Below are 10881 nucleotides of genomic sequence, written 5' to 3' on the forward strand. Positions count from 1 at the left end.
CACGCCGTGCGCTCTCCCCCTCGCCAGGAGAGGGCGGCAGGGCAGTGAGAGTTGGCCTGGATTGCCTCTCATCCAGTGCCCAGAAGCTAGAGAGGGCAGGCGGGCAGATCGTGGCTGCCCTTCTCTGTCCTCTTGGGAGAGAGACATCATTGGGTCCTGCGGGGAGCGCCAGGTGTCTCCATCCCCTCCCAGCACACCAAGACACTGCCTCCTCTGGGCAGCCCGGCCCACTACCCACTCTCCCGCGGAGTCAAGATGCGGGCTCAGAAAAGGGCTTCTCCAAGCTTCTGCGAGATCTGGAGCCCTGGAGTGGGTAGGGGTGCAAGGGCGCGTCCAGAGTCGCGCTCCGCTACCTGCCCCTGGCCAGTTTGGGGTCACTGTTCGGGCCGAGATCAACTGGAAAGACCCCAAGGGTCCCAAAGAAAAGAGAGGAGTGGATGTTGCCCCGTCTGCGGGTCTTAAGAAAGTCAAAAGTTGACCTAAGCCGAATCGACCAAGAAACATTTCAACAGGTTGGCACTGGGAGTTTGGTGCGGGGGTGGGTTTGGGGGAGCGTGAATTTCGGAAGGTAGCCAGGGGGCACCACCGAACTCTAGGGCCATCCCCATCAGCCTCCTGGTCTCTTTGCACGCACATATTCCTCACTCCTTCGGGCCACAGAACTCTTCACCGCGAGGCCGCAGCCTGGGGTCTCTAGACAGGGCACCTGCTTTCCCCGCCAAACCTTCCAAACTGATCCCTCGGCCTCAAAGACCTCTCTGCACTCCTCTCCCAGCCGTTCTCGGTCGCCGCGGGTCCAGAGCAGCCCCGCCATCTAGCCCCTCACCGCCCACCCACCAGCTCCGACGCCCGTTTACCTTTTCTTTTCCTTGTCAGCTGTCATCGTCGCTGTGGCCTTTTGAGACGCGGAGCACCTGGGCTACAGGACCAGTAGCGGCTACAGCTGCTGCCTTCGCTGTGGCCCTCGCAGGTGTTAAAGATCCTAAGCGCTCGCAGGTCCCGAGCTCCCCGCACAGCCAGGTGGAAGTTTGCGGGCTGCAGGGTAGGTGCGGGGGAGGGGGGTGGAGAAAGGTGACGGGGAGGAACCTGCACAGGGAGGCGGGGTCCAGGAAAGAAGTGGGAGGAGGCTGTCAAACGCAAAAAGAGGGCAGCAAGACGAGGACTGAGTTCCCTTTTCTCTCGAAAAGGAGTCAGGAGTCACTTTTCTGGGTTTTCGGAAAAAAAAAAAAAGAAGAAGAAGAAGAAGTGACTCGAACGACGGGAGTTGGAGAGTCCGAGGCCGGGAGGGCGCGGAGGCTGAGATGACCATACAGTCTCAGGACACTGCCGAGGATTGTACGGCCGCCTCAGGAAACCTGGGGCTGGAGGTGACGCGCACCGGAGCTGTGCCGCGGGCCGCTCCCGAATGTCGGGCTGGCGGGGCTGCCAGCCCACTTTAAAAACTCCGGCGGCCGGCGCGGGGGGCGGGGAGGGCGCGAGGGGCGCGGGCTCAGCGGGTGGGGGCGGGCGCGCGCCAGCAGGCCCCGCCCCCGCCGGCCCCGCCCGCGCCGCGCGCCCGGGCAGCCCACGGTGTCCTGGCCAATGGGGAGGCGCGGCCGCAGCCTCTGCCCTGACCCCGGCCCGCCCCCTGCCCCCGCGCTCGGCTCGGCCTCTGCCCGCCCGCCCCGCCTCCGCCCTCTGCGGTTCTAGAAGTTGTTTATGAGGTCGATGGGATGGCTGGATGGCGGGGAGCTAGATGGGATTCCGCACCACGGAGGCGCACCTTAAGTGGGGCTAAGCAGCTGCAAGAAGTCGGTCTCCCGGAGTGCTGCGGGGAGCGGGAGTGCTCCTGTGCGCGGATGTCCTTCCACCTCTGCCCTGCCCTTGGGACCGGGGCACGATCGCGAGCGCGGAATGTCCCGCGCTTCGCAGAACCGCTCTGCGGTGCTGCGCTTCAGCGTCCCTTGCCCCACTGCGTACCCACCTTGGGCAGCGTGAGTGTAATTCCGAGGGCCCCAGCGGCTGCGCTTCCGGCCTGGGCGATGCGCTCTTTTTTTCGGTAGAGCGCAGCTGGCTCTGCCTTCGGGAAGGAGAGGCAGGGAGACGGATCACCTGTGCCTATTGGTTTCCCGGAGAAACTGCAATGAAATTGAGCTGGGGCTGCCCCTGCACTTTTCCTTCAACGGGCACGTCGGTTGTTTGCGGGGCTGTACGGCTTTTGACTGGAATTGGAGAGAGGAGGTCCTTCGAGCGGTCTGGCTTGCCACACTCTGCTCCCAACACCTGGCCACAACCGCGCGGGTCTGGGCCAGTTCAGAATTGGAGAAGTCAGTCTGGCTTTCTAATGTGATCTGGGGATAAGAGTTGACAGCGTGTCCTCAAGTCGTAGGATCTCAGGGCTGCCCTATGTGTCCCCATGGTCCGACTGAAGCTCTAGCTAAAAGATTACAAGTGTTGGGTGTGGCGAGATCTGAGATCCAGGGCCAGGCCATTGGAGCTCAGGGATTTTTTCCAGCTGTTCGTTAAACGCTGCCCTGTATCCACACCCGCTGGGGAGCCTCTGCTCTGTCTGGCGTTGAGCTACCCTCTCAAAAATCCCACCCTATTCCCTACCTACTAGGCAGCGATCCAGCAGGGATATTTCTGAAAGGGACCTGGGAGGCTCTTAATCCTTTGAAGCTTTAGGAAAGGCCCCGGTCTTCACAGGTGTGAGTTGAAGGGAAGAGAAAGCAAGGGCCACGGAACTCGTCCACCCTGGGACCCCAAGAAGCCGTTCTGTACCTTTTTGCCCCTTAACCACCCCATACTGTACATTTTAAAAATATGTATAATGAACACTCAGGACTTATGCGAAGTGAAATAGGCCAATCACAAAAAGGCAAACACCATGATTCCACTCTTTAAGTTTCTAAATTAAAAAAAAAAAAAAAACCCTAAGAAATTTAAACAAAAATACTAGAAAGGGGTGAGGGTGGGATGGAGAATTTATGTTTAATGGGTATAAAGTCTGAGTTTGGCACAATGAAAAAAGTCCAGACAATGAACAATGTGAACACTTTTTTTTTTTTTTTTTTGGTCTTGTGTCTTTTTTAGGGCCGCACCTGTGGGATATGGAGGTTCCCAGGCCAGGGGTTGAATCAGAGCTATAGCTGCCGGCCTACACCACAGCCACAGCAACACGGGATCCCAGCCACATCTGTGACCTACACCACAGCTCACAGCAATGCTGGATCCTTAACCCACTGAGTAGGGCCAGGGATCAAACCCATATCCTCATGGATACTAGTCAGGTTCGTTAGCCACTGAGCCGCAACGGGAACTCTGAACAATGGGAAACATTTTAACAATACTGAACTGTATTGTGAAAAATGGTCAAGGTGATAAATTTAATTTATGCATTTTTTACCATAATACAAAAATAAATATCAAGAAAAAATAAAACAATTTACATAAAAAGACTATTTTGGTATAAGTAAAGACTATTTTGGTATAAGTTTTGTATAATACAAAATAAACGTGTTTTTCCCTTGCATCCTGTAAGAGAATGGATATACTTTCCAGGAGCCTTTGGAAGGCGCTGGAAAGCAGAATAGGGGTGGGAAAGAAAAACAAACAAACAACAACAGCAGAGAACTGGGGAACCAGGCACATTTTCTCATTTTCCTAGAGTTGCTGAGCCCTGTGCCCACAAACTTTGAAATCACATATTAGGCCTGACAGTCAAGGGATTAAAACAAAACTTATAGATCCTCTAGGGAGCTTTTTTTTTGGGGGGGGGGGGTGATGGTAGGTTTCAGGAATGAGTTGATTTTGTACTGGGATTCTCCAGCCAGCCAACCCTAATGGACACATTGACTTGTCTTAATGCAGAATTCAAATTGTTGAGACACAGTTCGCCATTGATGAGCAATAAGCTTACTCACCTCTCTTGGGACTGGAGGGGGAGAAGAAATAGGTGCTTTGGCAGCTTGCAGGTGCTCATGAGCTGCTGGAGCAAGAAAAATACCTCTGAGTTCTTGACTGTGCTTGCAGGTCACGAAGCAACACCTCCAACTCAAAGAGAATGTTTTAGCAGGGTTGAGCTTATGAAATTAGCTTCTTAGATGTTAAAAGAAAAAAAAAAAAGAAAAGGAAAGAAAGAGGAAAGCTAAAGTATCAGTCAAGAACACATGAACCATATTAACCTAGCTTCTTTTCATGGCCAGCCTGCCCATCTTTCTAATATGAATTTTTGCCCTCTAAGTGAAAGGTCCCAGGCTAAGATAAACAACTACACAGATTTTGTGGAAATCCCAGTGAGTAACTTTGAAGAATCTGGGATTTTGGCAGGCAGAAAGATTCACCAAAAGCCTATATAATTCCCAGAAGGATTGGATCCAGCCTTGCTCTGAGCAGAGCTGAGGGGCCCCATGATCTCCTAAGAGTTCTTCCAGGATTCAGTTGAACAACATTTGTAGGAAGGAGCTGAGTGTATAAATGAGATGCAGGCGTGTGGCTACAGTGTCCCACTTTCCTTTTTAAAGCCCACGGAGCACTAAAGGAGAAAAGCTTTAAAAGAAGATGGCAGGGAGAGATGGACCCCAGGATTTAGGAATGTCTCTAGAGACCTTGATGTTTTGGCCACAGAGGGCAGCAGAGGGCACTGCTAAGCGGAGCTCCCAAACACTTAAAATGGGAGCAAACTTCCCACCTCTCCCAGCAAATCTCCCCACCTGTCTCCTGACTGACTCCAGACTGGATGGCTTGGTGACAAAGGCTGTGGCAGCAGGGAAACATCCATCTTGGTTGTTTTTTGTTTTTCTTTTAACTTTTATTATTTTTTCCTACTGTACAGCATGGTGACCCAGTTACACATACATGTGTACATTCTTTTTTCTCCCATTATCATGCTCCATCATAAGTGACTAGACATAGTTCCCAGTGCTATGCAGCAGGATCTCATTGCTAATCCATTCCAAAGGCAATACTCTGCATCTATTAACCCCAAGCTTCAAATCCATCCCACTTGCTCCCCTTCCCCTTTGGCAACCACAAGTCTGTTCTCCAAGTCCATGATTTTCTTTTCTGTGGAAAGATTCACTTGTGCCATATATTAGATTCCAGATATAAGTGATATCATATGGTATTTGTCTTTCTCTTTCCACTTACTTCACTCAGTACGGGAGTCTCTAGTTCCATCCATGTTGCTGCAAATGGCATTATTTTGTTCTTTTTATGGCTGAGTAGTATTCCATTGTGTATATATAGGCCACATCTGCCTAATCCAATCATCTGTTGATGGACATAAAAAAGGCATCCGGTTTTAAAAATGGACAAGACTGGGTCTCCAGCTTCCTCTCCTCTATAGAGATGAGAAATTATAAACTTGGTAGAAAGCAGGTACCAAGCAGGTATTGGGATGCAGTGGGCAGATGGAAGAAAGAAGACCTCAGCAATCCACTCAAGTAACAGTATAGTCCAGGAGGTGGGTGGAAATTATGTCATAAGTGTGGGCTCTACCAGGAGGAGAGATATTAGAGATATTAAGAGATATTCGTTAAATATTTTCCAACTTTCAGTGCATTATCTCATATCAGGGCTGAGACTCTGGGGAGGCAGAAGAGGCTCCCAGGGTGTAGAATTTAAGGAGGCGATCCTTCTCAGGCTCTACCAGGTAGGTTATCTCAGGATTACCCATCTGGCCCTTGTCTGGCCGTTCAGTTGGTTTGGGGGTGAGAAAGCCTGCAGGCTTGGGAGCAGAGCTAGGAGGAAGGACAATCGCAGAAGCCATGGCTACTTGTCTATTGAAATAACACTTGAAATAACACTGCATATTACTCCCACCACACAAAACCAGCTCTTAAAGTGTTACAAAAATCTATCCTCACACTCCCCAGCACTGAACTCCAGAAAACCATACCCCCACGTCTGGCTTCAGGCCAAAGCTGTGGGATATTTCACATAGACATATGCTGTATCTACCCATAAATGTTGTGATGTTTGATGCCACAAATCCAGAATTTCTTATCTTTCTAAAAGAGTTCTGTGATTTTTATTGAGGAAAAGGGTCAAGCTTTTTTTTTTTTTCTGCTTGAATTCTTAAATGCTATGGATAAGAAGGATCCAGTTTTAAAGAACCACAGCCTCCCTCGACCCTCAAGTCGCATAATCAATGACGTAGAGATTAATGGCTTCTGTTTCTAGGTCTAGGGATGAGGTTTTTGCCCCCGAAAGTTCTTGTCTATTTATCATGCTGTCCTTCAACCCATAGCTAAAGAGTCGTTGGTCCATAGCTACCATGTATCCTGCTTCAGGACATCCATCTGGTGGAAAAGAAAGAGCGAGTGGTTCCCATCTCTCCAGGAAGACAGTCGCTTTGTGCACACCTGGCATTTCCCAGAGGATGCGACACAAATTTACTCACTTTTTAAAAAAACCTTCCAAAATCAATAAGCATCTTTTAACATTGTAACAAGTCCTGTTTTCTCCCCAAGCTATTTTCACATTGATATATACCACCTATATGTTCTTAAAAATTTTTAGATATGAGAACTGAGAGAAAAATCATCGAGCCTAAATAATGTGTTGTAAGAATTTTGTGACGGAGGGTGGGAGAGTGGAGGGAGGGAGTGAAAGAGTAGAAAAAAAAAACAGAAAAAGCTAGAGTCCCAGCCATGGAAGCTGCTAGGGCCCAGAGAAGCCTCACCTAGACTGGCCCATCTGCCAGGCTGGTAGATGTGGTAAAAAAGCCAGAGTGGTAAAAAGCACACACCTGGGGGAAGAGTGGCCCATAGAAAAGGCATGTCAGCGCCACCTGAGACAGAGAAAGGCACAAGCAGAAATGAAGGTGCTGCTGTCACTAAAAATGATGATATTGGCAGCACTACCCAGAGTGGGGTTCGGAGACCCGCTCCCCACTCCTGCAGTGTGGCTTTGACCTGGAACAGGGTGCTAAAACGGCACCTAGTTTCAACTCAGGTCCCAAGGCAGTAAGAGCCAATTACCCTTCCTTCCAAAATACAGAACTGGGGAAAGAGCTTTTGAAGAGGGTTTTGCATGCCCTGGCCCATGCCCCTCTCAGGGGAGTGTGTGGACTGATGCAGACAAGGACTAGAAGTTGGATCGCAAGCGTAGAGCTGTCAATGTCAGGGAATTTCCCCTTTTCGCACCAGGGAGGGAGAGGGGACACTCCTTGCCACTGTCTCCAGGTCTAGTGACTGGGGCTTACTGGAGACCAGGTACTACGGTTGATACCTGTCCCATGGAGCCTGGGGGACACAGGAGACTGCCTGTGGGCGTGAGGCTGGCCAAGGTGACCTGTGGCAGCAAGGGGAGGGCTGGGTTCCAAAGCTACTCCCTCTCACCTATGTCATGGCGGTGGTACAGAGTGTAGGTCTGGATTCACTAGATGCCAAAGCAAGGGGGAGATGACATTGCAGGAGGTTTATTATGAGTGTTCTTGGATCAGCACCTGTGGGAGGAATGGGAGGAAGCAGGATCGGGCAAAGGGAGAAGTGGAACCTCCACAAAGGCCTTGCCCCATCCCTCCACCCCCTCCCCCAGAAGCTCCAAAGCTAGAATGGCCTTTTGGAGTTGCCCCAAGGTGAGGTAGAGGGCCCAGACCATTATACCTCTGCATTGATCAGGCACTGGTGCTGGCTGCCCTCGGGAAGGGGTATGACCTTGGGCAACAGCACCTGGGGGAGCATGTCCTTCATTCCAGAAGGGGGAGCTGGGCAGTGATCACAAGGTCTAATACCTTGCAGGGTGTTTACAGATCAGATAAGGGATCTGATTACCCCTCTAGGATTTTTAAGAGGATCCTGTCCAAATGTACTTCTTCAAGGAGATCTCAGTAGAAAAAAGTGGAGGAGCCACTGGAGAAAGAAACTGTAAAAGGCTCACAAGTGGCCTGAGGAAGGAGCCATTAAAGGCTGCAACTGGAGGAGAGCGTCGGGGGGATGGCCAGCAAACACACAATGACACCAAAGAGGGAAACAGTTGCCATGACCAGAGAAAACCAAAGAAATTACACCTGTGCTAGTTAAAAAGCAAACAAACAAACATAGACTTGTGGTTGCCGAGGGGGAGGGGGAGGGAGTGGAGTCAGTGGGGTGGTTGGGGAGCTTGGGGCTAATAGATACAAACCATTGCCTTTGGAATGGATTAGCAATGAGATCCTGCTGTGTAGCACTGGGAACTATGTCTAGCCACTCATGATGGAGCATGATAATGTGTGAAAATAGAATGTGTGCATGTGTGTGTAACTGGGTCACCATGCTGTAGAGCAGAAAAAAAATTGTATTGGGGAAATTACTATCAAAAATAATAATAATAAAAACAAAACACCCCCAAACTTTCTTACTCCTCTTTCCCTCTCTCCTATCCTAGAGAGGCCAAGGTAGGCTAGTTAGGGGAATGGGAGTAAAGATGCCAGATGAGGAAATAACTTAGCATCCTCAGTGCCTAGCAGGGCACCTGGCATAAAATGGGCACTCAGTAAATGCTGATTATATGGATATATAAATGGACGAATGGATAACCAAAGGAATATATCATTCAAGCTTCTATGTTGCAAGCATCAGACATCATCTCTCCTCCAGTCCACGTAGGCTTCCAGGCTGAAAGACATCTGAGTTGGGGAGGACAGAGCTTGACCTTAGGATGAAGAGTGGAGTTTTCATTACCACACTGGACGCAGACTATTATTTAGTGTGAACAAAGGAATTTCCATTTTTACTGCTTAAGAGGGACTGGAAAAGTCCTGGGAACTAAATAAGGTTTTACTCCAGTTGGGAACTACATAATCCATCAAAGGAATGGCTCAAAAGTTCAATGGAAAACAATAATAATGTTGCCTTCTAATTGTACTGTACAAATCCCACTGGTTCAACATAACTATTTTAGGGGTCTTTGGGCCTCTTCAAGGCTGTGCTTATGGATGATGATGTCAAAACCACAGTAATGTTGGTGACTCATTGGCAGGGACGCAAGAGGTGGCCCAGAAAAAAATGAGTGGGCACCAGGAGGCAGTGGCAAAGGAACTGACCCAGTTTGAAGGGGGCCTTAACTATGGAAATCACAGGAAGTGCTATGAAAGGTTAGGAAGAAAATGGCAGTGACAGAAAGAACTTGTGAAAAATGCGCCAGGGACCCCCAGACACAAGTGAAGAGGGAGGGCCCTCTTGCAGCAAGAGTCAGCCAAAGGCATATGTACGACACGTTCTTCATTCATTCATGGTCACAGACATTTTTCTTTCTTCTTAGTGCCTTAGCACATAAACCTCAGCATCTCTCTATCTTTGGGGAGTTCCTCACTTACCTTGTGAAGCAAGGTCTGCCTTTTACCATAGAAACTGAAAACGCCAGATGCCCCCAGCCTCCCTGGATTCTAGATATGGACACGAGACTCACAAACACCTCCGCCCAGACTTTGAATCTAGTGACTGGGAGAAGCAGGCATCTTGCAAAGTGGGTGCCACCTTCACGACAGCTTTTTGATGCCTGCAGTTCTGTCCTCAGCATCCAGACTTGGTGCAAACTACAGTCATCTGCTGTGGCAACTATGGTTCCCATTTGAGGCTTTATTCCTGGTTGTTGAATCTCTGAGCCTGTCTCTCCAACCCTTCCAGAGATTCTGTGAGGTACCCAGAACGTTTTTAACTTTTCTTTTTCTTTTTTTTTTTTTTTTTGCCTCTTAGGGCCACACCCGCAGCATATGGACATTCCCAGGCTAGGGGTTGAATTGGTACTGTAGCTGCTGGCCTATGCCACAGCCACAGCCATGCCAGATCCTTAACCCACTGAGCGAGGCCAGGGATGGAACCTGCGTCCTCATAGATGCTAGTCAGAATCATTTCCACTGAGCCACGATGGGAACTCCCCCAGAATGTTTTTAATGAATCATTTCTTTTCAAATTAGCTAGAGATCATTTCTGCTACTTGTAGCTAAAAACGTGGTGAATATATTCATTCATTCTTAACTTATCTGCTTGCAGTGTTTACTCGATCAGCATCTCTCGAATGGTCACTCCATGCCAGGCACCCTGCTAGGCACTGGCGATACCAAGACCAAAGAGACATATTCAATTCCTCAAGGAACTGACAGTCTGGTATGAGTTCCTCAAATGACTGATTTTCTACCTCTGGGCCTTAGTTTCCTTCTCTTTAGGTGAGAGGCCTGGGTTGTTAGAGTTCCTGTGAGCTCTAACATAATTACGTGGTGGTCTCTGTGCCATCAGCCTAGGCTGACAGAGATGTGAGGCCATCTCTGGGCTGCTTAGGGTCAGCCATAGACTCTGTCTTCAGGGCTTCCATATCCCACACAACAGCTAACCACTCTGGGCATCTTGGCAAGGCAGATGCTCTGATAAAGTTTGACTTGGCAGGAGCTGGTCTCTAGCATCTTCTTGCCTCACCTTCTCTTGACCTCCTTGTTCTGCTGCCATCCTCAGACCACTCCTGTGGCAGACAGCAGAGCACCCGGCACTGCTCAACAGGGAGCTTAGACAAGGAGTGAAACTCACAGACATGGAGTGAAGGTCATGTCTGACTCTGACCTTCACTCCATGTCTAAGATCCCTGTTGAGCAGTGCCAGGTGCTCTGCTGTCTGCCACAGGAGTTTGAGGATGGCAGGAGAACAAGGAGATCAAGAGAAGGTGAGGCAAGAAGATGCCTTCCTTCCAAGTCATCATCATGTGTCCCCCGCAGCTCCTGTACAGATTCAAGAGGTGATCAGAGAGAGCAAGAAGTAACTGAGGCTTCGGACCTAAGCTCTGTGAGAAGGATAGTTACACGGCATTTAAGGGAGCAGGATACTGCAGGAGTGTGATTTTGAAACATAGATGAAAAATGAGGGAAATGTTCTCGCCTTTGTGATTTCCAGTGGCCATGCAAAGTCCTTTTCTATCTGCATTATTCTG

At 49.5% G+C, this 10881-nt stretch overlaps 1 protein-coding gene across 1 annotated transcript in view; it reads right to left on the minus strand.

Moving 5' to 3' along the window:
* The window catches only part of EPAS1 (endothelial PAS domain protein 1), an 88576-nt gene extending 87146 nt beyond the window's left edge, over positions 1-1430 (minus strand). The window contains exon 1 of the mRNA XM_047782145.1: positions 858-1430. Within this exon, the coding sequence (XP_047638101.1) occupies positions 858-883 (26 nt within the window). The 5' untranslated portion in view covers positions 884-1430. The remainder of the gene's footprint in view (positions 1-857) is intronic.
* Between the last annotated feature and the right edge of the window lie 9451 nt (positions 1431-10881).

Source organism: Phacochoerus africanus, chromosome 5, assembly GCF_016906955.1.
Source record: "Phacochoerus africanus isolate WHEZ1 chromosome 5, ROS_Pafr_v1, whole genome shotgun sequence".
Taxonomy (NCBI): Eukaryota; Metazoa; Chordata; class Mammalia; order Artiodactyla; family Suidae; genus Phacochoerus; species Phacochoerus africanus.